The sequence below is a fragment of the Sinocyclocheilus rhinocerous genome, unplaced genomic scaffold (genome assembly GCF_001515625.1).
Source record: "Sinocyclocheilus rhinocerous isolate Xijiao unplaced genomic scaffold, SAMN03320098_v1.1 scaffold308, whole genome shotgun sequence".
NCBI lineage: Eukaryota > Metazoa > Chordata > Actinopteri > Cypriniformes > Cyprinidae > Sinocyclocheilus > Sinocyclocheilus rhinocerous.
This window is the reverse complement of record NW_015664994.1, coordinates 1,458,323-1,484,975: the sequence shown is the minus strand read 5'-3', so window position 1 is coordinate 1,484,975 and position 26,653 is coordinate 1,458,323. Positions and strand designations below refer to the sequence as shown.

At 38.7% G+C, this 26,653-nt stretch overlaps 4 protein-coding genes across 7 annotated transcripts in view; 3 read left to right on the top strand and 1 right to left on the bottom strand.

Moving 5' to 3' along the window:
- LOC107730664 (integrator complex subunit 5-like) overlaps positions 1-21,227 on the top strand; it is a 23,268-nt gene extending 2,041 nt beyond the window's left edge. The window contains exons 2-4 of the mRNA XM_016541527.1: positions 609-3,973; positions 18,461-18,466; positions 21,218-21,227. Of these exons, the coding sequence (XP_016397013.1) occupies positions 609-3,633 (3,025 nt within the window). The 3' untranslated portion in view covers positions 3,634-3,973; positions 18,461-18,466; positions 21,218-21,227. The remainder of the gene's footprint in view (positions 1-608; positions 3,974-18,460; positions 18,467-21,217) is intronic.
- Positions 4,383-15,135, top strand: LOC107730665 (neutral alpha-glucosidase AB-like). 3 transcript variants are annotated; one of them, XM_016541528.1, is made up of 24 exons: positions 4,383-4,405; positions 5,399-5,500; positions 5,740-5,848; positions 6,112-6,239; positions 6,400-6,579; positions 7,306-7,378; positions 7,600-7,681; positions 8,555-8,651; positions 8,745-8,925; positions 9,028-9,181; positions 9,271-9,506; positions 9,612-9,738; positions 10,639-10,718; positions 11,288-11,428; positions 11,602-11,698; positions 11,807-11,908; positions 12,202-12,445; positions 12,550-12,614; positions 12,707-12,783; positions 13,060-13,134; positions 13,224-13,337; positions 13,468-13,580; positions 13,671-13,771; positions 13,898-15,135. In XM_016541528.1, the coding sequence occupies exons 1-24, from the start codon at positions 4,383-4,385 to the stop codon at positions 14,002-14,004; spliced, it is 2,808 nt and encodes a 935-aa protein (XP_016397014.1). In that variant the 3' UTR covers positions 14,005-15,135. The 3 variants fall into 3 exon arrangements, with proteins under 3 accessions (XP_016397014.1, XP_016397016.1, XP_016397015.1); XM_016541530.1 differs by lacking the exon at positions 4,383-4,405 and adding an exon at positions 4,427-4,529 and having other exon boundaries at positions 13,898-14,004; XM_016541529.1 differs by lacking the exon at positions 4,383-4,405 and adding an exon at positions 4,934-5,029 and having other exon boundaries at positions 13,898-14,004.
- On the top strand, positions 16,508-23,833 carry LOC107730666 (pre-mRNA-processing factor 39-like). Of its 2 annotated transcripts, none has more exons than XM_016541532.1 (14): positions 16,508-16,600; positions 17,028-17,269; positions 17,365-17,490; positions 17,680-17,798; positions 19,094-19,261; positions 19,626-19,809; positions 19,903-20,007; positions 20,200-20,436; positions 21,443-21,569; positions 21,708-21,979; positions 22,554-22,738; positions 22,918-22,989; positions 23,072-23,240; positions 23,397-23,833. In XM_016541532.1, exons 1-14 carry the CDS (start codon positions 16,543-16,545, stop codon positions 23,466-23,468), a joined length of 2,136 nt encoding a protein of 711 aa, XP_016397018.1. In that variant the 5' UTR covers positions 16,508-16,542; the 3' UTR covers positions 23,469-23,833. The 2 variants fall into 2 exon arrangements, with proteins under 2 accessions (XP_016397018.1, XP_016397017.1); XM_016541531.1 differs by having other exon boundaries at positions 23,394-23,833.
- A 1,451-nt stretch (positions 23,834-25,284) lies between these two features.
- Positions 25,285-26,653, bottom strand: part of ubxn1 (UBX domain protein 1) — a 12,383-nt gene continuing 11,014 nt past the window's right edge. Inside the window, exon 10 of the mRNA XM_016541533.1 lies at positions 25,285-25,586. Within this exon, the coding sequence (XP_016397019.1) occupies positions 25,546-25,586 (41 nt within the window). The 3' untranslated portion in view covers positions 25,285-25,545. The remainder of the gene's footprint in view (positions 25,587-26,653) is intronic.

The window sequence follows — 26,653 nt, the reverse complement described above, 5'->3', positions numbered from 1 at the left end:
ACACAGCGTCTTCACGACATGGCGGCGGCAACAACAATACTACAGCGAGAATAAAAGTTACGCCTTCTTTCTTTGCGTGAACATTTGGGTGACGTTATGCAAATCTTTCCACATAGTGATGTAGATATGTGGGGGCGTGTTAGAACGAGCCGTTTTAGGTAGGTGTGGCTGACTCTTAACTTTTATAAAGAATATCTCTTTGGATTTGAGACTTTAATCTTTGCAACTTTACAGATCTTCTTTATGCACCAAGAGCTTGTAACACTCCAAAGAGAAAGGAAAAATTTAAATCGCATCATATGACCCCTTTAAAGGATTTTCAGCAAAACATAAAACCTAAAACTAATATGAAACAGTTCTTTAAACAGCACAGTTATATTATGTGCACTTATAACATAAAAATTCTTTTGAAAGAATAAATGTTCCATGTTGTTTCTCAACGTTGTTTTTAAAGTTTTAAAGTAGATGAAGGATAGCATGTTATACTGCTGTGACTGCTAGATGTGTCATGTCAGAATATACTCAATATAGAAATCGTATTTTATTGCAAAATGTATGTTAAATTTCATTTTCTATGTATTCCAACTGTCTTTTTTCTTTTTCTTCAGTCCTCAAGAGCTGGCCTTAGAAATCAAGGCTTTCATAAGCGGAGTTGACCAGACTCAGGGACGTAAACTCAGCGTTCGGGATCATGCCCGCTGTGCAGTGCGCCTCCTTCGAACTGTCCCAGCCTGCCGTGGAGCCGTCTTGGAGCACTTAAGGGGAGTGTATGATGAATATGTTGCAGCTTTTCTGCAAGACCTGGAGGCAGAGGGTGAAAACGGTGGTAACAGTACAAGTGGAGGAGGCAGCACCAGTGTATCCAATTTGGAGGACGTTATTAAAGAAGTCCATGCAGTCCTCTCTGAATTTATCAAACTTAGTCCTAAAGCTTGGGCTCCCCTTGTGTCCACATGGGCCGTTGACCTTCTTGGTCAGCTTAGCAGCAAGCATGCAGGACGAAGGGCGGCTCCTCACTCGTCCAGTCTGAATGAGCTGCTGCAGCTTTGGATGTCGTGTGCAGCCACTCGCTCACTAATGGAGTGCTACTCCCAGTGTCTAGCAGCCATGTTGGCATGGTGCCCCGATGCCTGTGTGGATGCCTTGCTGGACACCTCTGTCCAGCACTCCCCTCATTTTGACTGGGTCGTTGCCCACATTGGTTCAGCTTTTCCTGGCACTATCATCAGCAGGGTGCTGGCTTGTGGCCTCAAAGACTTTTATGCGCACGGATATTCCTCTGCTGAGAAGATCAACCAACAGCAGGCAATAGACAAGAGCAGCAGAGTCCCCAAAATAGGCTCAGTGGTTGGTATCCTTGGGCACTTGGCATCCAGACATTCTGATAGCATCAAGAAAGAGCTTCTCAGGATGTTTCAGGATAGTCTGTCTCCACCCCCTCAAAATGTACCTCCGCATTCATCTGGGGCAGGCGGGTGGGAGAACTCCCCTCATCTTCGTAGGGCCACTGTACCTTTTTTGCTTCAACTGGCTGCTCTTTCCCCCACTCTCCTGGGTGCTGTTTCTGCAGAACTAGTGGAGTTTCTCAGTCCGCCCATCCTAATTCAACTCCAGGCTCACTTCCAGGCCTTTCCCCGGGAGGAGCTCGAGAATATGTTGGGTCTAGCGGTGCATCTCATAAGCCAAAGCCCTTCGGGTGGAGCAAGGGTGCTGAAGTTCCTTGCAGACACTGCTACACCATCTTCAGTGATCATATCAGGCCCTACACCCTCTCCCCATGATAGTATTCGAGAAGCCTGTGACCGCTTACTGCAAATGCTTCTGCTACATCTTCACAAGCTGGTGCACAACAGACCAGAGGGTGATGAACCCTTCCCACAGTCCTCTGCTGCCACAGCAATGCCGCAAGTTATCCCATTTCTAGAGGAGCTCCAGGGACACATAGGTGATCTGTGTGCTGAAACCCCCCGGCTTGAGCGGAAAAGGCATCTCTGGTTGCATCAGCTCCTGTGTCTGCTATCAGTGTATGGAGGCCCAAGCATGGCCACTGAAGCTTTCTGTCAGCTCTTCACCCAAGCCCGAAACCCAGAGGAGCTTGCTCTGGCCTCGCAATTGTACACCCCACTTTCCACTTCACTTTCAGGGTTGCTTTCTTCAACAATATCCCGCTGTGTTGCCCAGATCCACACTCAAACCCTTGACAACAAAGAGTTGGCTCAGCTCCTGAACAACCTGGCTACTGCGGTACAGAGTCAAGAGGAGGACCGTAAAAACGGAGTGGCTGCAACGGGGAGTTCGGCTCAGTCATTGATGGCCGCACAAGTCAGAGTCGCCGTCTCCAGCCACCTTCAGGATTTCTGCCCATTGCTTCTCCATGGTGACACTGTGGTATCCAAGGCGGCTGTCCATCTGCTTTCGTGTAGCCAGCTTCCCAGAGCTTGCTCTCCAGCTCATCTGTTGTTGATATGTAGAGCAGCGGTGTCTCACTTCTTTGTTTGTTTACGACAGCAAGAGGAGGGTCTTAGGGTAGGGGAAGAGGAAGTGGGCTACTCCATGCGACTGCTGTCACATCTTGCAGCCTACTCTCCCTTGACGCTTAAAGCTGTGCTGCAACAACTGGTGGAGGGAGCCCTGCACAGAGGCAACCGAGATTTGTTTGGAGGTCTGCAGGAGAACCCAGGTGATGACACCACACAGTCATCCAACCTTGTTCCAGACTTAGGCATCTCCCTCTTGGACATCAACTGCAAATTTGGCACCTCTGTTAACTTTTCTGGTGGTGTGTGGTCCGTTTTCCACGCTGGAGTAATCGGAAAGGGTCTGAAACCTCTGTACTTTCCTTCACAACCTGACCCAGATAGAGTCAATCAGAACATGCAGACCTTGTTTGCGGTCATGGTTCAGTGCTGTAGTTCAGGTGGAGGAAGCCCTAATGGCAATGCTAGAAATGGTTCAGCTGGAGATACTGGTAATGGCCGCTTCGCTGTCAGTGAACTTTTCATTTCTGATGAACTTCCCCCAGTTAATGCTGAAGCTGCAAAGGTAATTGCTGTAACTCTGGTGGAGAACATTTGTCCGGATGTAGCAAATGGAGAACTGTCCTGGCCTCCAGAAGAACATGCGAAAACCACTGTTGAGCGAGACATACACATTCGTCGTTGCTTTGAAGGAAATCCTGTTCTGTTCCATCTTCTCCGTGTAGTTGCAGCTGGACGTCCAGCTCTCTGCTACTGCTCCGTCATTTTAAGGGGTCTACTTTCCACCTTACTTGCTCACTGGGAAGCATCAAGGGAGCCATCAGTGTTGGACTCCCCCTGGCATCTTCAGACCTCCTGTTTACTTGTATCATGTATGGGTGAAGGCCAGCTGCTACCGCCAGTGTTGAGTAACATCCATGAGGTTTTCCCTCACCTCTCACCCTTTGAAGTTAGGCTACTGCTGTTGGGTGTATGGGAGTACATGTGGGGGAACAGCCCAATGCCGCAGAAGTTCACCTTCTGTGCTGACCAAGGACTTTTCTTTCGGGACTTTTCACGGGACGGCGATGTTGCACGCTATATTGCACCCATCCACAGTGTTCTGCATAAGAACATTGAGCGCCTGGGACACCTTTGTTGGAGGTTCCAAATTTGACAACTGTTAAATTAAGAGAAGTGGTGTTATAAACCCAGGTTCTAAGGTCACAGGCTTCTTGCATTCAGATATTTTTCTACATATTGTTAACTTAGATGTGAAGTTGATATTTCTACGTTTTAAGAGTTGTCAATGTCAATAAAATAGTAACAGATAACCACTTTAAAGCCTAATTGTGACAGTGTTAGGAACTGCTTTCCTGTTAACCATCAGATCTGTTTTTGTACATTTATATTGTCTAGCTTTCTGTAGATTTTTTAAGCACTGAAAAAAGGTTTATGCCTACAGCAGAATGTAAGAGACCTCAAAAATTCTGTTTTTGCAATTCTGCACATTGTCCGTAAAAATGCATTAAAATACCTCTTATTCTGTCGTTAATTTTACAGTAATAGCACTATAGTTATAAAATGAAAAAGTAAAAGCTACATAAAAGTAAAGGCTGCGTGGTTTTAACCAATGGCATACACAGGTTTTGTGCTGTTAGTAGGCCATGTCTAATCTTTATCATCAAAGATCTGCCTAGTTAAAACAAACTAGAAATCGACATGAAACGAACCAATGATGCCTGCCTATCTGTTATATAATATAGTCATCACACAAGTATCTTGTGTACACAAGCATACACGTCAGATGGATTCGTTTCCATGGTAAGTGCGGTCTATAGGGATTCGTTGTTACCCAATAGTGTTCCTGCAAACACACTAACCAACCAACCTCCGGGAGGCTGGGCTTAACGCTGTGTGTCCAAGATGGCGGTCATCTCCATTGAAAGGTAAAACAAAAGGCTAAGCTATCATATCAGTTCGTCGTTAAGGCTTTTTTGAATTTCCTCTGTCTTTATTTTAAGCTAATCGACGGGCGGCTCGTGTGAGATCTGGGCTGTAAATCTGCTGCAGGTGTTGAACGAGCAAGCAAATGGTGGATGTGAATGCGTGGTTGAGCCATCGCTGGCATTATGACGAGTCATCTTTTAATTTACATGACATTGATGTCTTTATACAGCTTTATGGTTGATGTAGAATAGTACAAACGAATATCTTTTATATTGCATTGTTTATTTGCGCATGTACAGCCTTTTTCCATCTCATCCTGGCGTTGATCTTTTTTTGAAAAAGGCAATCCGAAGGTCGTGTTTGTAGTTTGATCGGTGTGCAATGCTAGATAAAATCTAAAAGAGTTTACAGATTGTTTTATCCTGCACATAGTTGAGACCTAAATTGATCCATATTTTTTAATTAAGGGAAAGTTAAGCTTTATGGAGTGCATGAGTATATACAATAATAAATTCACAGAGAAAATACAGCTTTTTGAATTATAATTGTTTTTATGCATCTTAATGGCATCTCAGCTGCCATTCTGCCAGGTCCTGTGAATTGACTCTGATCTCCTTTGGATTGTGGGCAATAGCTTTATTGTCCTATCTCTCTCTCTTTTTCTTTTTTTTAACTACAAAGAAATTAAGAATATCTGTAGAAAATTTATGAGATTGTGTTACATTCAAAGTGAAAAGGTTGTCATGGTGGATAGTAGATAAGGCAAAAGTACCTGCCACTGTGGAAATGCATGGGTGATTGTGGGTGTTAATTTCCCACTCTGATCGCACATTTAATTACAGACAAGAAGAATGATCCTCAAGGGTGGCAAATAAGGAAGTGAATGTAGCACAGACTCTTATTGTTACTCCGCCCTGCTCATTCATTACTCAAACATGATCCAAAGCAGAAGCCTATTTTAATTCAAACTTTCTCCTCTTGCACTTTTTTAGGATGGGGCTGCTGTCTGTATTCTGTGTGTGTCTGTTTTTTAGCAGCGCCTTTGCTGTGGATCGGGGAAACTTTAAAACCTGCGATCAGAGTTCCTTCTGCAAGTATGTCAGTTATACTGTTAATCACTACATTATAGGTACACTACACCTCTGCAGTGTGCAACTAGGATTACATGTTAAGAATACTGTGAAAGATAACATAATTATTATTGGATTATTCTGACATCATGTAAGATTGAAGTTATCCACCGTATATTCTGTTGTGGTAGTTTAGAGAGTTCTTGACTTGCATCAGCAAAGGCACCAGAGACACAGTGATTTTTGTCTCTGTTTGTCCGTAGACGTCAACGGGCACTCAAGCCGGGTCAGTCTCCATACCGAGCTCTTCTGGAAACTTTGGAGCTCAGTGACTCCCGACTGACCCTCCAGCTCATCAATGACAACAATAAGGTCTGTTTCATGCTCTCCTTTAACTGATACCTCTGAAAACAGTATTTTTTGAATTTCTTAGTTAGAAGATCTGTGGAATTTCTTGATATTCAGTGTTTCATTAATTTTGCTCAGGGTCATCTAGTCCCAGAACAATTTTTTTATTTTTATGGTCAAACTAGAGAGGTAGTTAGTCTGACCTTCTTGTTACGTGTCCTGGGATGATGGCCCTGCTCAAAGGCCAGGATTTTGGCTGATTTGGTCTGCTCTGTTGCTGTTTGCAGGTGCACTTGCTGTTGGAGTTGTACAGACTGCAGGGGAATATGACTCGGGTGAAAATAAATGAGCTGAAACCTCTGAAGCCGCGCTTTGAGGTGCCAGACGTGCTCATAGCAGAGCCTCCTACTGAGCCGTGAGTGTGTCTCTGATCTGAGAGTGCACAATGAAATTCAGAGAACAGTCAAACACGTGCATGATTTATTGGAGTAACCTCAGCTCGTCTCTGCTTCTTTGCTTTGCCTCTGATTCCCCTGTCTGTCCGTTTCTCTCTCTCTGTATCTCTCTTTCTCCAGTCTCTCAGTGTTGTCCAAGGATGATAATGGCATTGTGTTGTCTCTGGGAGCAGAGAGCCAGAGGTTGATTGTTAGTGCCCGTCCATTTAGGCTGGACATCATGGAGGGGCCAGAGGTGCTGCTATCCCTCAATTCTCGTGGCCTGCTAGCCTTTGAGCACCTGCATCTTCGCAAGGACACGTAAAGTGTTGAGTTTTTCTCTCCTAAACTGGGTTTTATTTGGAAACTGAGGAGAATACCTGTAGACTACCGTTGAAAAGTTTGGGTCCGTAAGGTTTTTAATGTTTTTGCTCACCAAGGCTGCATTTATTTAATCGTTATTTAATCGGAAATACAGAACAATCAGTAATATTGCAAAATATTATTACAATTTAAAAATAACAGTTTTCCATTTTAATATAATTTAAAATGCAATTTATTCCTGTGATGGTTTCAGCAGCCATTACTCCAGTCTTCAGTGTCACATGATCCTCAGAAACAATGTTGAAAACAGTTGTGCTGCTTAATATTTACAATTGGAAACTGATAAACTTTTTCAGGATTCTTTGATGAATGAAAAGTTTAAAAGAACAGCATTTGTTTGAAATGGGAGTCTTTTGTAACAATGTAAGTCATTTTTGGTCAAATTGCTGAATAAAAGTATTAATTTCTTTAAAACAATTGTATTGACCCAATACTTTTGAACGGTAGTGTAGTTGATGGAAAATGTTTTTTCTACAAGGATTTAAAAGGATAGTTCACCCCAAAGTACCCCTGTACTCTCCCATAAGCAGGGCAAAGTATTGGATAGTTTGCTGCAGAGTATAGGAGATTTTGTAAATGTCAGTGATGAATGCAACGATTCACTACTTAAGCCTTACTATTGTTATTCTCTCTTTTGTGTGTATGTTGGGTGTGTTATCAAAGGCAAGCCCAACCAGATGGTGCTGAGGTTAAAGAGAGTGTAGATGGAGATCAACAGCAAGATGAAGTCGAGAAGGTCAGTAGCTGTATTCGTGCATTTGTGGGTGTGCTCAGGTAAATGATACTACATCTTGCCACGTGTTCACTTAAAACCAACATGTCCGGTTGCTCTACCTGATCAGGTTTAGCAGCTTTATGGAGCAGTTATGCAACACTAACGTGTGTGAAAGTACTATAGTAACTAAAGAAGTATGACCTGATAATCATCACATTGAGAATTTTTTTTCTACACAATAGGATGAGGATGGAGAGGGTGATAAAGAGCAAGACGGACTGTGGGAGGAGACATTTAAATCTCATACAGATACCAAACCAAATGGTATGTTTCTATATACTTTGAAAGCTGTGCGGACACGGCTGAGCGCGAGACGGAACGGAACGCGGAAAGTGAAGTATACCCGGGCCTTTATTGGCTCACTGACGCTGATGAGATTAACCCCTTAGGTATCGAAATTTGGTACCGAACGACGAGACGTTTTTCGATACTCGATGGTATCGAGGCAATTCGGTCGGTGCCTAAAAAGTATCGAACTCGATACCCAGCCCTATCTACATCAGTTCAATTTCCAAGAAACCGCTTGACGAGTGCAGTTTTTAAATTGGTGTTCACGTGTTTCCTATTGAAACTGAAAGTTTGGGTGAAACATCTTGAAGGGTTTATTCCTTTTTTTTAAAGTAGCCAGCCTTCAGTGTCACATGATCCTTTAGAAATCATTCTAATATGCTGCTTATTGTCAATGTTGAAAACAGTTGAGCTGTAACATTTTTGTGGAAACTGCGATCGGACTCTTTGATGAATAAAACATTAAAAAGAACAGTATTAATTTGAAATATAAATCTGTTGTAACATTATAAATTTGATCATTTGATTTAATGCATCCTTGTGGCATAAGAGTATTAATTTATTTAAAAAAAACAAAAAAATCTTACTGACCCCAAACTTTTTAACAATTGTGTATATCTGCTACACTGTAGCATATTAGAGAGCATATTGATGGCCTCCAAGCTATCAGAGATAAACTTACATTTTTATTACATGTGGTCTTGATGTATATTAATAATGAATAATTTCAATAATGAAATGTTAATATTTATATTTGAAAGTTTCACAAAGTTGAACGTTATTATTTGCGATAAGACTGCATACTAATGAATATCATTTGTGTTGATTTTGTTTTCAATATTTTTTTAGGCCCCACATCGATAAGTTTAGACTTCTCCTTGCCTGGTGTAGAACATGTGTACGGTATTCCAGAGCATGCTGACGACCTAAAGCTCAAAACTACAGAGTGAGTATACATCTTAATATACAGAAATCAAAATGTACCACCAATGAAACCAGTAAGCAGTAAAGTTTTTTTTTTTTTTTTCTTGTTTTCTAGTGGTGGTGATCCTTACAGGCTTTATAACCTAGATGTGTTTCAGTATGAGCTCTATAACCCTATGGCCTTATATGGATCCATACCCGTCATGCTAGCCCATAACACACAGAGAACCATGGGTATTTTCTGGCTTAATGCAGCTGAGACCTGGGTGGACATCAGTTCTAATACAGCGGGAAAGGTAAGAGGTCACTAGGCTCTCTATATTATAATCTCTTATTATAGTGCATTTTAAAACTCTTTTACTCTTAACTTTATTGTTACTTTTGTCTTTTTCTTTCAGACTGTCTTTGGTAAGATGCTAGATTTTGTTCAAGGCTCCAGTGAGAAGCCACAGACGGATATCCGTTGGATCTCTGAGAGCGGTATCATTGATGTCTTCATCATGCTTGGGCCCAAACCATCAGATGTCTTCTCACAGTATGCCTCTCTCACAGGTAAATGCTCTAAACTACACCAAAACCCTTCCCTAAACGGTCTTCAGGCTTGAGTCAGAAATATTGTGGATCTTTTTTTCACTCTCTAGGCACCCAGTCCTTCCCTCCCCTCGCCAGTCTGGGCTATCACCAGTGCCGCTGGAATTATAATGACCAGGAAGATGTGAAGTCAGTGGACCAAGGCTTTGACCAACATGACATCCCTTATGATTTCATATGGCTTGACATCGAGCATGCAGATGGCAAGCGCTACTTCACCTGGGATCCCCACAAGTTCTCTCAGCCTAAAGAGATGCTTCAGGGCCTAATGGACAAGAGACGCAAGGTCAGCCACAGTTGTTGTAAAACTACAGTATGGAATGATTTTCTTCTAATCATTCCATATATATAAAAAATATTATTTTGTGATGATAATTTTGTTTGTGAATAGATGGTGGCTATAGTAGACCCCCACATCAAGGTTGATAGTGGCTACAAGATCCACAGCGAGATTACTTCTAAAGACTTCTACGTTAAGAACAAAGATGGCAGGAATTATGAAGGCTGGTGCTGGCCAGGTGGGAAGTTTGTTTTTAAATGTTGTTTACTTACACAGTACCGTTCAAAAGTTTGGGGTCTGTAAGGTTTTTTTATTTTTATTTTGTTATTTGAAAAAAGTCTCTTGTGCCCACCAATGCTGCATTAATTTGATATTGATACTTTGATATTTTAAAGTGTAATTTATTCCTGTGAGGACAAAGCTGAATTTTCAGCAGCCATTACTCCAGTCTTCAGTGTCACATGACCCTTCAGAAATCATTCTAATATGCTGATTTGCTGCTTGAGAAATATTTCTAATTATCAATCTTGAAAACAGTTGTGCTGCTTAATTTTTGTGGAAACTGTTATATATTTTTCCAGGATTCTTTGATGAATAGACGGTTCAAAAGAACTTTAAAAAAAAAAAAAATCATTTGTAACAATGTAAAAGTCTTTACAGTCACTTTTGATCAATTTAATGCATCCTTGCTGAGTAAAAGTATTAATTTCTTAAAGAAAAAAAAAACTGACCCAAAACTTTTGAACCATAGATTAAGTAATTTTACTTAATATGTGGTGTTTGTGTTAAGATGCTTAAAGGGGTCATATGATGCTTTTTTTAAAGATCATTATTTTGTGTATTTGGTGTAACAGAATATGTTGACATGCTTCAAACACGTCGTTTTCTACAAAGTCCCTCCTTCCGACAAGCGCAGTCTGCTCTGATTGGCCAGCTGACCCAGTGCATTGTGATTGGCCGAACACCGCAAGCACTCGTCGGAAATGTAAACTAGTCGGAAAGGGGTAATTATGGTAAGATTACTATGCACAATCAGCTTGTAACACTCCAAAGAGAAAGGAAAACTTGAAATCGCATCATATGACCCCTTTAATGTTACTTGTATTGTAGTTTAATTGCTTCTCTGGTCTTATCACAGGAAACTCTGGTTACCCTGATTTTACAATTCCAGAAATGCGGGCCTGGTGGGCTAGCATGTTCGCCTATGATCAGTATGAGGTGAGAACTTTGTATTTTCAATCTTTTCATGGTAAAAGCCCTAAACTAAGAAAATGATCTTGACCAAAAAGAGTGTTAGCTTAACTGATTTCCTTCGTGCTCTAATGTTCTAGGAGTTGCAAATAAATTATCAAAGCAGATGTTGTAGCTCTACCTCTGTTTTTCACCTCTTCTCACCTGGGCAGGATGTGGTGATGCTTTTATGTTTTATGATGCATTTCCCTTCTACATATGACTGGTCCAAAAGAGTGTGAAGTACTTGCACTCACAAAATCAGAGTTCAAGAATAAGTTCAATGTAAAATACGCACAAATGAAGTTACTCATCTGTGCACCAGGCTGCAGAAGACTGAAGGGCATTGTGTCAGTCATTGATTTCCATTCCACTGTGAAATCTTAATGGTCCAAAGTTCCGCTTCTAATTTGCTGCGCAGCAGTTTTGCATTCAGTGTGAACAGAATTTCTTTATATTTGGAAATGTTGACACATCACATGTGGTTATGACACAGTGTTAAAAGTGAAAATGGCCAAACAAATCCCATTGTTACAACTTTACATGTTGCTTTTCAGGGTTCGATGGAGAATCTCTTTACTTGGAATGACATGAACGAGCCATCTGTGTTCAATGGGCCAGAGGTCACTATGCACAAAGATGCACTTCATGGAAAGTGGGAGCACAGAGAGATTCACAATATTTATGGACTTTATGTGGTGAGGAACTGATGTATAGTCAAATATGGAATATTTTATAACCAACAGAAGAGAAGGGACAAACATCAATAACATTGTTACAAATATTTTATACTCTAACACCTGCATTAAATATTCTTCCAAATTAAATAATATTCTCTTTTCCTTGATTTCCTCTTTGTACTATTTTGTAGCAAATGGCCACCGCCGAAGGTCAGATTCAACGATCTGGTGGAGTTGAAAGGCCTTTTGTGCTGACCAGAGCCTTTTTTGCTGGTTCTCAGAGATTTGGTGAATTCACGTGGTTGTTTTCACACACTGAACTTAAAGTTTGAGACATCGTAATCATTTTATTGTACATGTTTGAAAAAAACATTTGGGTTTGTATATTTTCATCAGGTGCTGTTTGGACTGGTGATAATGCAGCTGAGTGGGGCCATCTCAAGATTTCTATTCCCATGTGTCTCAGTCTTGGGCTTGTGGGCGTCTCATTTTGTGGAGGTCAATATTTATCTGTTTACTCAGTTGTAATAACTAGGCCCAAACAAACTTTTATTATTTCGCTGATTTTAGGGGGAAATGTCTTTTAACATTTTAGAATAAGTATTGCAGTTTTATTAGTAGCTGTCAAATTAGGAAAAATATTTAATAACAAACACACAATGGACAGAGGATGTGTATAATTTGAACAGTCTACTATATGAATGATACAGTAAGGCAGTGTACATGTGTGCAACTTTATCTGCCTATATTTTGAAATCATGCTAATCATTTATCTCTCGTCTTGCATACAGCTGATATAGGTGGCTTTTTTAAGAATCCTAGCACTGAGCTTCTGGTTCGCTGGTATCAGACGGGTGCGTATCAGCCATTCTTCCGCGCTCATGCTCATCTAGACACCACACGTAGGGAACCCTGGCTCTTTGGCCCAGAGAACACAGCACTCATCCGGGAGGTAATCCGCCAGCGTTATGCTCTTCTGCCATACTGGTACCAGCTGTTCTTCCAAGCATATAGGACCGGAATGCCAGTCATGAGGTGAGCGAGGTCCCTGTGAATGCTTGCTTATGATATTGTTCATGATTTCATGCAGACTAGGTTGTTTGTGAAGTCATAACTCTGTTTTTTCTGTCTTGTCTCAGACCTCTTTGGGTTGATTATCCCAAGGACACAGTAACTTTCACCATTGATGATGAATTCCTAATTGGTGAGAGATAAAAAAAAAAAAAAAAACTTAAAAGTTTTTAGTTAAAAAAAAAAAAATCACATTTATAATGTATTCTGTTTTTTGTTGTTTAGGAAGCGATTTGTTGGTTCACCCAATCACTGAGGAAGGGTCTCGTGGGGTCACAGCCTATCTGCCTGGAGCTGGAGAGGTGATACTGTAAACTTAAATACTGCATGAAATCAAAATCTCTCTCTTTCAGGAAATGCTGATAAAATGCTAGCTAGAATGAGCATATTTATACCAATAATATTTTCTACCACCAGCTTTGTTGTTCATGCCAAAACTTTGCTTATCATGGGGGCTTAAACGTTAAAATTAATGGAAATGTATATAATATGTTGAATGGTACATTAGATTAACTCATGTTCATTTACTCACATTTTCAGCATGATGCTTCATCCGGTTTTCCTTTTTCCATATTTAGGTTTGGTATGATGTTCACACCTTTCAAAAACACAATGGCGCACAGAATCTCTACATCCCAGTCACTCTTAGCTCTGTAAGAGTCTTTCCTTGTTCAAGAAAAACATGTTTACTTGAGTTTTATATCCACCTCATAATTTATTTGGTGTTAATTTTTTGTTTTAGATCCCGGTGTTCCAGCGTGGTGGCTCTATCATCCCTCGGAAGGACAGAGTTCGAAGGTCATCTGCCTGTATGGAAAATGACCCATACACCTTGTATGTGGCCCTTAGCCCTAAGGTAAAGAGCTAGTTCTTTCTGTTGACTAATTAAACAAATTGTATAATTTAATTGATTTGGGAAAAAAAAGAGTAACATAACTTTTCTTCTCTCTATCTCTCTTTCTTTCTCTTTTTTCCACACTTTTTAGAAATTTGCTAGAGGCAAGCTCTACATTGATGATGGCCATAGTTTTAACTATGATACAAAGAAAGAATTTATTCACCGGAGCCTCACTTTTGCCAATAATGCTCTCACCTCCAGGTATTTATATTAATCTGTCCTTTACTTATCTGCTTCATTGTCCAAACATTTTTGGATTCAATTCTATAAAAATACTTTCCTTCATCTCAGCAACCTGTGCCCAGACTGTAATTTCTTAACCTCATCATGGATTGAAAAAGTTCTCATTCTGGGTGCCAGCAAACCCAGCAAGGTGGTTCTTAAAATGGATGGTAAGATATTTATTCAGTTCTCCTGAACATTGTAATAAGAGAAAATAATATCTTATATTACAATGAAAATGACCTCAATGTCTGAGATTATATGGCATGCTAATCTTCTCATACTCTCTCAAACAGGCAAAGAAACCCCTGTGGACTTTGAGTTTGATTCTTCCATGTCAGTGCTAACCCTCCGTAAACCTGGGATGAATGCTGGGGACGACTGGACCCTGCTGCTGCAGTAGCTCACTGCTGGATCTCTACAGCGGCTGGGGCCAGATGACATGAGATCAAAAAACAAAAAAAATCACTTGAAAATTTCATCAGTTGAAAATTTCACTCTTAATTCATAAACACATTGAGCACTTACAAATTCAAAAGTGAACAAGTGGTGCAGTGGGTCATAGATATTTCTCAGTGCTAAAAAGAAATGGATCCAACTGGCAGGGTCAGACAGTAAATGCTTTCCATTTTAAATGTAGTAATGTCGTTGAAATGTCAAAAGCTTTGTTTTTAATTCCGTGTAGTGAAAAGTATCAGATTAACTGAATCATACAGTGGCTTTAAATCATTTCAGTGCAGCAAATGAGAGTGTTAATTGTATTTAAACTCTCAGAGCACAGTGAAAACCCAGTCATTACTGAAGTGAATTGGTCTTTAACAAATAGATTTGCTCCTTTTCAAAGATAAGACGACACAACAGGTTCACAAATCAATGCTATTTTTCCTATTAGTTTGTTAAAATGTTAAAGCTCTAGAAAATGGTTTAAATATGATCATATCAGGGGTTTTAGAGTTCAGTTTTGAAAAAGTAAGTTCTTCATTGGAGACTACTAATAAGCTCTATTTGCTTATGGCCTATTTAGTTAATTTGATGGGGGATCTTGGGTTTGGATTGTTTTACAGGGGAATAACCCACTAAATCTGTGAGTTTATTTTGTCTTATTGCTTACAGTTTTGTTTTCTAGAGCACTTGAATATGCTGTTTTTGGTGTGGGTAGGGTGATTTATGTTTTGTGCCCGCAAAGCAGAATGAAACAGTCAGGCACTTAAATTATTCCAGCCTAATCTACTGTGATGGTGAAGATGATTTGTGGAGTTAATTTTGTCATCCACTATACAATTATTGATTTAGTCAAAATGACTGAAGTAAATGTTTTAAGCAGGGCCGCTCATGAAGGAGGGCTTTGTGTACATTCCCGTTTGACCATCTCACATTACTGCTCTGTGTTGCTGATTTTCCACTTGTTTCATTCCATTTTTGAGGGTGACCCTGAAATCTCTGAAAATGTGAGGCAAAAGGTAATGTCTACAGTTCTGATTAATGAGTGTTCAAATGAGATGGCAATAAAAATTGCTGTACATTCCCAACTGCATTTGTTTGTCTTCCCTCATCTCTATGGCAGCACAGTAGGGGTGGGCGATATGGCAAAAATATAATCACGATTGATAAAAATCTGTATTTTATCTTTGCTATTAAAAAATAAGAACAAAGATACATATTACCAATACACATAATATACAAATAAAACAAACAGTGCTTTATTTTTCAGGTAGACTACAGTAGGTGTATTTAGCAGTAGCTTTCAAGAATTTGAATATAAAAATAAAACGCTTTATACACTATATACATCAATTATACACTGATTCTTATTAAAACAACTATTCGTTCAGACTCTATTACTTCATTCAAGAGCAGTGTGTGATTTTTCTCTTTGTATTGTTGTTTTAATAACATTAAAGGGATAGTTCGCAAAAAAAAAAAAATCTGTCATTTACTCACGTTCAAGTTGTTTTAAACCTGAATTAGTTTCTTTCTTCTGTTGAACATTAATGTTATTTTGAAGAATGTGGGTAACCAAACAGCTGCTGGTCCCCAGTCACTTTCACAGTATTCCTGTCATTAACTATCCCTTTAATGACAAGTGGCAGCATGTTTTACTATTGTCTGCTGTGCACACATCTATTTACAAGCACACATCCTTTTTCTCTCAACTGTTTACTTTCACTTTAGCCAATGGGGACCAGTAACTGTTTGGTTACCCACATTCTTCAGAATATATTTTGTGTTCAGCACAAGAAATAAATTAATACAGGTTTGGGACAACTTGTGAGTAAATAATGACAGAATTTAAATTTTTTGGTTAACTATCCCTTTAATGACAAGTGGCAGCATGTTTTACTATTGTCTGCTGTGCACACATCTATTTACAAGCACACATCCTTTTTCTCTCAACTGTTTACTTTCACTTTAGACATAACCAACTGTGTTTATATGTAAACCGTGTGTGTTTTTGACAGTATTAGCGCAACCAGACGCGAAAGAGAACTTAGTCCAGTAATCAGGCGCTGTCAGAACAGCACACAAATTAAATGTTTAACCGGCAAGGCTTTAAAGCACATGTAAATAATGTACTTTTGTGATTGCGAATAAGTGTGGGGCCCCATGAGTGTAACTACCCCTGAGTTAACATTTGATGTGAATGTGTGTCGCTTTGTACAGAGACGGAGGCGCCAGAACTGCAACTGATAGAATTTCGATACTACTATATTTCTTCAGATGCACATTGTGAAGACATTTTAATCATCCACAATCAAAAATCGTCATATTGCACACCTCTATTTCCAAGTAGAAGGTGGGAAAAATCCGAATTTCGGTTTTGGAACGCAGCATTATGGCAGTGCTATGACGATACAGTCCTTGCTATCGACAATCTACCGCGACAGTAAAATGAAAGAGCAGGGGTCGCACATTATATGCGTCATTTGTTGTGTGGTCAATAATGGCGGCGGAAAGCACAGAGGACCTGGGCAACAACGCGGAACTCACAAACCCTTCAGGTTTCCCTTTAAAAGTTACCTAATAAAATACCGAGTTTGTAAGCATGTGTGAATAGTTTGTCGCATTCATTTCTTAAACATTTCTTAATATAGCTAGCGATATAAATAACTATTGTTTTATTGATTCATACTTGAGCATTGTTATCCCATATAAGTTGTTTGACGCGTTCATGTTAAGGGTAATACGAAGATTAAGTTGCAGACTAACCTTTATAAATGGTTAATTAATAAATCACCTGTCGTCAACAAAATATGTAACACTTTGTGTCCAGGAAGATTATAGCGAGACCAAAGCGAGATTCAATGTTACCAATTGTAGTATAGGTTCACTAGGATAAACTAGTATTACCCCTGTATTCTACATCATAACATAATTCAATACAGTGAATTAAACTGCAGTCTATTTAATCAAATACATTGCTTTCAGTTACAGAGCTTTATGAGCCTGAGGTTGCAGACCTTCCCAAGCCAGATGTTGAGGAGTCAGCGCAGAGTGGTGCGGATGGAGGAGACACAGGTGCCCCAAAGGCATCCCACACAGCAGAAGGAGAAGAAGAGGAGGATGAGGGAGAGATGCCTGTAGACTTCGAGAGACTTTGGAAACTTACCAGCGACAATCCTCAAGATTTCAACAGCTGGACTGACCTCCTGCAGTATTGTGAACAAGAGGTGAATGTGTTGTAAACAGATTGCAGTGCTTTGTTACTGGGACGGCACCAAAATGTTAGTTGGTTTTACGTTTTTCATTTCATTATTTATTGCAGTGCCACATGAGAGCTTGCCGTCAAGCCCTAAATGCGTTTCTGCTGAGGTATCCTCTGTGTTACGGTTACTGGAAAAAGTTTGTGGATCTTGAGAGACGTGCCGGTCACATCGATAAGGCTGAAGAGGTAAGAACATGCATAGATGGACATTTCAGTCAAATACGAAAGAACAGGAACAATCTCCAAACAGAAAATTACTTTAGTTATGGTTGTCATACTATTGTATTCACTTTTCTGCAATTTTGTATTATTTAAAAATGATTTGTAGATAATATTGCAGCGGAGATGTAAAGCTGTATTTGGTTCCTTTGACAGGTGTGTGAACGAGGTTTGAAAGCCATCCCTCTCAGTGTTGATCTCTGGATCCACTACATCAACCTGCTGCTGGGAACGCTCAACATGAACCTGCCTGAGTCAACGCAGCGTATCCGCAGGTACCACTGACAAAAGAAACACTACCCTTGCAGCCTTTTTTTCCCAGGATGCAATTTCAACTTCCATTTTTATTCTATAATATTGTTAGATCCAGTTTCTAGATCTCTTTCTCCTTCTAAAAAATAGCAGATTTTTTTCTGAAAGTCAGTCGGCACTGTTGCCAAGTTAACTTTACAAGCCAAGAGATAGATGCAGGGGAAGAGCAAGAGGCAGGAGATGACATGGTGATAGTATATGATAGTATATGAGCAGAGTTTATAGAGTAACATTAGTTGCGTTTTTCTCAAAGCTCTGTCTGGCTAAATTCAACAAATTCGGCAAGCGTTCTCCTTAACATGTTATTCTTGTAAATGTTATTCTCCTTAACATTTACAGCAAAGATGGACAATTAAGGCTGGAATACACTGCACAATTGTTGCTCAGATTTTTGGCCCAATTAACAGACTGTGCAAGTTGACATTAGTTGCCGAAATTTAGAACCAGTCTTCAGATTTGAGTTGACAGATTTAATAGGAAATCACGTATTGTATAATGGGCCTTTTTTTTTTGCTTCAGACTATGTATTCGTCCTGTCAGAGCCAGAGGATATCGAACATGCTTGATATTTTTTTAATCAATTTTAGAACACACATTGTTTTCATTTGTCATGTTTCTGCATTAGTTTGTTGTGTTCAGAACAACCTGAAAGTCTGGTAGTCGGTTATCCTCAATCATTTAGTGTAGGATGCCCAGTTTTCCTCTGTAATCATTTACAAGTTGGCAAATAAATGATGCCTAGTGTTTTACAATCTGTTCAAATTTGAAAAGTTGTGAGTGTATTCCAGCCTTTAGGTAAAGCTTATCTAAAGGAAATTGTGATCATCTTTTTTTTTTTTTATCCCTGTTGTGACGTATATCCAAGTGAAATGGCTTTTCAAACGAGAAAAAATACAGGGGGGGACTTATTTTGTCCATCTGGAATTGATTAGATCATTGTCATGTGCTAATTGCTGCATTCTCATGTGAGTGACTTGGTTGCTTGAGGTCACATGTCATCAGAAAAAAAGCTGTGCAAGGGGGCGGGGATGTTAATGTTTTGCATTAAAGATTACAAGGGCACATTTAAAAAAAATAATGAAAAAAATAAATGTATACATGGATGTTATTTAAAATAAACATTGCAGTATTTAATAAAAAATAAGAGTGGTCAAATTTGATTTCATGGGAACTTATTACCATGCTTTACAGCAATAAAACATAAAAAAAAAAAAAAACATAGCATGAAAAGTAATGTCCTGTCATGTCCTCTCCTCAGTGTGTTTGAGGAGGCATTTGCAGCCGCTGGCTGGGACTTCCATTCAGACAGGCTGTGGGATCTGTACGCCGAGTGGGAGAAGGAGCAGGGCAACCTGAAGTTCACGACTGACGTCTACGACCGAGTACTGAGGGTCCCCTCACAGCTCTACAACACACATTATGAAAAGTACTCTATGCTCATGAATCATATGTTATATGTGTTAACATAATTTTGTTCCTCGCACAACTCCTCAGATTTGAGGCACACAATCCACATACCACAAACACACACGCATGGATTTGTGAGAATCTGTTACCATTTCTTCTCAAGCTCATATTCTGTGATCTCTTTCCCCCTTTATATTTAGATGCAGCTGAATGCATCAACAAAAGCCTAATTGGTAAACTGTCAAACACTTGCAGTTAAACACATCAAATCCAGATCACCAAAATATCACAAAAATTATTTTGCTTTCAGAGTCCGTAAAAATCATGATGACCCTTACGTTGAACAAGGCTGATGCTCTCTGAATTTCTGTCTCTTCTCTCAGACTGAAAACTCACCTAACCTCCCACCCACCTCTGGACGTCCTGTCCCCTGAGGAGTACAGTAAGGTGAGGAATGAGTACAAACAGAGCCAGATTCAAGCCAAAAAAGAGAGATCTGATATCTGCGCTGAGGAAGAAGAGAGACCGCCAGGGGAGGAAGAGCCTGCAGACAATGGCAAGGACTCGGTAACTCACTTTTTCATCTGTAATAGAAGTTTTCGTCAACTGATGTGATATTCTAGAGATGATCAATTTAATCGTTAATATATTTTTATGCAGGAAGAAGCTGTGCAGAAGATGCAGGAGCTTCTGCTGGTCAACAGAGAGGAAGTGTACCAACAAAATGAAGCAGAAGTCAGGAAGAGATGGAACTTTGAGGATGCTGTATGTTCCAGAACTGTTTCTCAGAAAGATGCTTCATAGTGCATCAGGAAACACTTATGTTTTCTATAAAAAATAACTGACTAACCAGACTTGAAAATCTTGCTGACTCAAACTCATACTTCAAATGTGTATGAAGTTTTTCTGTCAGTTCACCTTCCTGTTGCTTGATTCCTTCTCTTCTTTTTTTCCCAGATTAAAAGACCTTATTTCCATGTGAAGCCTCTGGATAGAGCCCAGCTGAAAGCCTGGCAGAGCTATCTGGACTGGGAGATTTCAGAAGCAGAAACAGCGGCAATGGACGCTGAAGGGGCGGCTTTGGAAGGCTATGAAGGCTCAAAACAAGAGTGTGTAGCTGGGCACAAGAGAGTACTGATTCTGTTTGAACGCTGTCTCATTGCTTGTGCACTCTATGAGGAATTCTGGAATAAAGTAAGTAGAAGGGAGATCCAACAACCTGTTCTTAAAGATCACAATAGCTGCGTTTCCACTGTCGGGCCAAAACGGGTGTGCTAGTGCGTGCCGGTGCTAGTCGCGTTTCCACTGTCACTTCCGGGGCTTGACCGTGCCTCGTCGGGGCTTCCTAGGGGCCAACAGCCAGGGATTTTTGGTCCACCGAATACCTTAGGCCAAAGCGGGCCAGCTCGGGCTTGAGGAGTGGTCATGAACAAAGGCAGAGTTTCTCCAAGTCTGGAGAGTGCTAGCGCCGCGGATTGAGATCCGATGTGGATTATGATCACCATACAAGGCAGAAATATTTATATGTGATGCAAAAGACTATGCACGCTAGCCATTACCATAGTAAACATGGTAAATATGACCGCTTGAAGAAATCAGACAAATCATATAGGCTATCACAATCATGTATTTATTTAGTTACATATTTTGTCTGTCAGTAAGTATAGTCTCTTTATACCCGACTGTCTGATGTTCATATTTAGCTCCACGCATGTCATAAAATATATCATAATCATAGTTTTTGTTCAGGAGCTCCCTCTGTGTGACTAATTTTGATCAATTATGATCAATGTATCACTTATTATTGTAAAACTGGTAAAACATAGATGCTTTGGTTTTAAATCTTTAAATAAACAACAAAAAATGCAAACAAATGGCCACTTTTATCGTGTTTGTTTTGTGATCTCGCTTGTTCCAGTGATTTATTTCTGATTCGTTTTCTGATAAGCCTTCTCTTTGTTGGTGAAATGATGAGGTTGCGTGACGTTGTTCCAGAGAGGTGTGTAAAGGGCGGGTTTTAGTGAAGCGCTGCGGAGCTTCTGGCCCGACGGTGGAAACGCAGCGTGAACCCAGCCCCCCCCCTCGGCCCATTGAAAGCACTGGCTCGACAGTGGAAAAGCGGCTATTGATCGGTTTTATATTATTACTGACTTATAAAACTTTTTTGTTGCATTTTGTAAGCTATTTATGTGTGTTACAGTATGTGCATTACCTGGCACCACACGGGCTGGAGGAGGTGCGTAATGTGTACCGCAGAGCTTGTGAAATCCATCTTCCGTACAAACACAGCATCCACCTTCAGTGGGCCTCTTTTGAGGAAAAACATGGTGAGACAGTAAGTTTAGCATAGAAAAAATAGACTAGCCTAAGATATGAAACATATTTCATAGAAATGTGGATTTGTTTTAGCTACTGCTGAAAGTGTACATTAGATTCTCACATTTTGTTTCTTTTCCTTCCCATAGGTATTATTTCAGAGGCACAGCGTATTCTAGAATCACTTGAGATGACAGTGCCTGGTTTGGCTGCGGTACGTCTGAGGAGAGTAGGTCTGGAGCGGAGAGCAGGACGTTTGGATGTGGCGGAGGCACTGCTGAAGGAGACGGTGGAGCAGAGTAAAGACAATCCCCCACTCCATGCCTTCTACTCCATCAAACTGGCTCGCTTTCTTCACAAGCTGTGCAAGAACCCTGCCAGGGCCCGCACTGTTCTTCAGGAAGCCATAGAGCTGAGTCCGGTAAAACACCAGCGTTTGACATTTTATAAACACTACCATTCAAAAGTTTGGCGTCAGTAAGATAAAAAAAAAAAAAATTATTCAGCAAGGATGCATTAATTGATCAAAAGTGACAGTAAAGACATTTATAATGTTACAAAACATTTCTGTTTCAAATAAATGCTGTTCTTTATTCATGAAACAATCACTGTTTCCACAAAAATATTAAGCAGCATAACTGTTTTCAACAACAATAATAATAATAAGAAGAAATGATATGAATGAGAAGGATCAAGTGACACTGAGAACTGGACTAATGGCTGCTGAAAATTCAGATTTGCCATCACAGGAATAAATTACATTTTAAAATATATATAAAGAAAACAGTTATTTTATATTTTAATAACATTTTACAATATTACTGTTTTTACTGTATCTTTGATTAAGTAAATGCAGTCTTGGTGAGTGTGAGACACTTCTTTCAAAAACATTAAAAAAATTATAATGACCCCTTTTGAATGGTATTACTGAAAATGATCACAATACATTGCACCACAATACCAATATTTCATGACTCTGGGATTCGGATCCTCAGGATAATGGTAGATTGTATCAGAACCTTCTGGAGCTGGAGATGTCAGGTGACCTGCAGACTAATGGAGGTGGGATTCTACAGTGTGTGACCAAAGCTCTTGCTGCTCCTCTCTCCCCAAAAACCAAAATCCTTTTCTCACAACGTGGCCTGCAATTTGCTGAGGAATTTGGGAGCACAGTACAGAGGTCAGAATTAATTCGGACCATTGTGGAAGTAGCTTCAGCACAAGTGATGAAACATGTTTATTATGATACATTACAAATGTATTATTATTGTTATCATTTTTATTCACTACATTCTATTTTTCCCTGTGTCGATTCAGCATTACTAGGTTTACTTAAATGTTTTTCTTGTATGTTATCAGTGTGTTGAGCATGTATGAGGAGCACCAGAAGCTGCTGAAGGAACATGATGCAAAGAGACAAGCAGAGAATGGGTGAGCTCAAAAAACACAGAGATCTCCATTTTACATTCAGTTGTGAATGCTTTTTGAAAGTGCGCTTGCATTTCTCCTTAAGTGATAATGATGATCCAGAAAAGATGAGCAAAATGGACGATGCATCTGCCTTGACGGCGCCACAGACGGCTCCACCCACAATGCCTCACGTTCCCATGACAACACCACCTCCCTCTATGATGGGCGGAGACATGAGTGGATCATACGGGAGCTATGGCAGCTGGTACCAGGTAAAGGACTGAATGAGCACATTAACGTCGTATTGTTAAAGCACTGCATTTACCCAGTAGGAGGCTATTAAAGCTTTAAAAGATTAAACTCATGATTCAGTGCATCATGATTTAAAATGTGTATCGTATACAAATATTGTCCCTGTGTTTCAGCAGCAACAGTATGGAGGGTATGGCAGCTACCAAAACCCATGGAACCAGTACAATCAGTACTACCCTACCAGTTAAATCCCTTCAAAGATGGAGGTCTGGGGTGCTGCTTCATGTGATCCATTCATACATCCTCAATCCTCCAAAAGCCACAGCAGTGCGTAACTTGAGCCAGTGTCAAAAGAGTGAGGGATAAATGTACAAATCTATTATGATGTTTTTAAAGGATGTTACCCTCTGTTTCCCTGAATTTTTGGTACTAAGTGCCACCTTACAACCTAAAATGCATTTGTAGATAGATATATATATATATATACCTGTTCATGCTTGGTTTTGAAGTAATTTATCTGCGAATTGTCAAATTTATTGACTTCCTGAAATGTATTGTGAGCATTTTTCTGTTGGCCATTTTGTACCAATTATTTTAATGTTTAAATATAGTTTTTTTTCTGTGCAGTCACCATCTTATAATTTTAATAAAATATAATGCATACAAAACATGTTTTTTAAAATTCAAATATGTTGTAATAAATGTAAATGTAGTTTTTACTTAATTGACTTTTCATAGATGTTGGCAGATGAAAGACTTTTATTGTCATCTTTTTTTTTTTTTTTTTACAAGTGTTTTTAATGTTTCACATCTGTGGTTCTCAGCCAGGGGCCTTAATTTTTTATATTAAAATATTATTATTATTAATATATAACATATTAAGTGTATTATTAATTTATATAAACAATCTGTGTGCATTTATCAAAAGGTTAGGAACCACTGCTTTAAATAGGAAAGGTAATTTGCTATGATTGTCCAATTCTGATATTCAATTCAGATAATCGCTGATGTGTTTTTTAAAATATTTTTAAACCCTTTTTCAAACATGAATATTACAATTTGGTATAGCACAATTCTTGATATTTACTATTTTAAGAACTAAAAGTCACTGTATATGCAATATTTAGAAGCTTCTGCTTTAATTACAGATTTTGCCTTTACTTCCAAAGCCAATATAAAATTCAAATCATAAAACTAAGATGAGTAAGATAAATTTTATTGTTGAAAATGTCTTTTTTTCCATGTGGCAAAACAGAAAGGTAACACCACCTTCTCAATGTTCATCATTGTGAAAACTCACTTGACCCTTTATTAAGCAATATCAACAGGTTTATGTTTAATTAAATTATTGATCAATTCACTGCATTGCATGTTTGGCGCTTTAAGTCAAATCATTGCAGTCCACTGATTCATAATCTCCATAGAGAAATCCTTTTGAACTTGCATTGATGTCTGGAAGAACAGCTTGTTTCTATAATTGTTTCGCTTCATTTCTTGGTGACGACAAGGACGGCAGAAGGCACCAAACCTGTCAAGTAAAACAAAAGATCCATAAATGCCAGATGTTAAGCACAAATTCTTGGCAGATGAAAGACTTTTATTGTCATCTTTTTTTTTTTTTTTTTACAAGTGTTTTTAATGTTTCACATCTGTGGTTCTCAGCCAGGGGCCTTAATTTTTTATATTAAAATATTATTATTATTAATATATAACATATTAAGTGTATTATTAATTTATATAAACAATCTGTGTGCATTTATCAAAAGGTTAGGAACCACTGCTTTAAATAGGAAAGGTAATTTGCTATGATTGTCCAATTCTGATATTCAAATCAGATAATCACTGATGTGTTTTTTAAAATATTTTTAAACCCTTTTTCAAACATGAATATTACAATTTGGTATAGCACAATTCTTGATATTTACTATTTTAAGAACTAAAAGTCACTGTATATGCAATATTTAGAAGCTTCTGCTTTAATTACAGATTTTGCCTTTACTTCCAAAGCCAATATAAAATTCAAATCATAAAACTAAGATGAGTAAGATAAATTTTATTGTTGAAAAATGTCTTTTTTCCATGTGGCAAAACAGAAAGGTAACACCACCTTCGCAATGTTCATCATTGTGAAAACTCACTTGACCCTTTATTAAGCAATATCAACAGGTTTATGTTTAATGAAATTATTGATCAATTCACTGCATTGCATGTTTGGCGCTTTAAGTCAAATCATTGCAGTCCACTGATTCATAGTCTCCATAGAGAAATCCTTTTGAACTTGCACTGATGTCTGGAAGAACAGCTTGTTTCTATAATTGTTTCGCTTCATTTCTTGGTGACGACAAGGACGGCAGAAGGCACCAAACCTGTCAAGTAAAACAAAAGATCCATAAATGCCAGATGTTAAGCACTAAGTCTGAAGATAAAAAAGCTAAGGTTAATTCCTTAGAGACAAAGAACTGATCATTTTAGTTCTATATTACTAATCAATATCAACCTTATTTAACCCTTGCGCGGTCCTTATTGGTGAACCACACTCATGTTCCTTGGTCAAAAGTGACCGGACACCTGAAATGTAACTTTTTTTCTTCAGTAAAATCAAAGTAATATATTTTTGTTTAATAATATTTTGTATTTTTTATTTAGCATTTTGAGAGAATTTTATGGTACTAATTAATATTTCTGCAATTATCAATTTTTTCCCCATTGAAAACAATACAAAATGTTTTTTTGTTTTTTTTTCAGATTAGCGCCATCTGGTTATAAGAAAGAGTAAAAACGTGTAATGTCATGGTGTAACCACTAGGTTCCAGTATAGCTCTCTATAGAGCAGCTTGTGAATTACCTAGTTGTATTTAGACATATTTTTATTAGATGGAAGATTTTAATATACATTTAAACAATCTCAAAGACTATTTTTGTCAAGTTTTAGATATTTTTTTTGTTAGAAATAGTGATTTGAAGTGTTAGTTTTTGCATTATGATTACAGTCAAACCTGAACATTGTGTTAGAAAGAGAACACAAGGAAGCATTTTGTTACCCATTTTTTGATTCAGAATTTAATAAAAAATGCAATTCATTCAGTCATAAGGCTTTATGTAAACATTTTTAAATGAACGTCTATTTTTTTGTAACTGTTACAGACACCAGTTCATAGGTATGCGTGTGTGCATAAGTGTTTGTGTGTGTTTTTTTTTAGTTTCTCCCCTTCACTCTTGTGTTTTTTTCTTCATTATGACTGAATTATTACGTTTAGATGCACAAATCTGTACATAAATCTACTGTTCCAGATTCATACACAATATTTATTGTTAAGTTTTTACTATTTAAATGTTTTTTCTTTTTTTTCTGTTCTCATGTCAGATATGTATGTATGTATGTATGTATGCATGCATGTATGTATGTACCAGGAGCACCTTAAAAAATAAATAA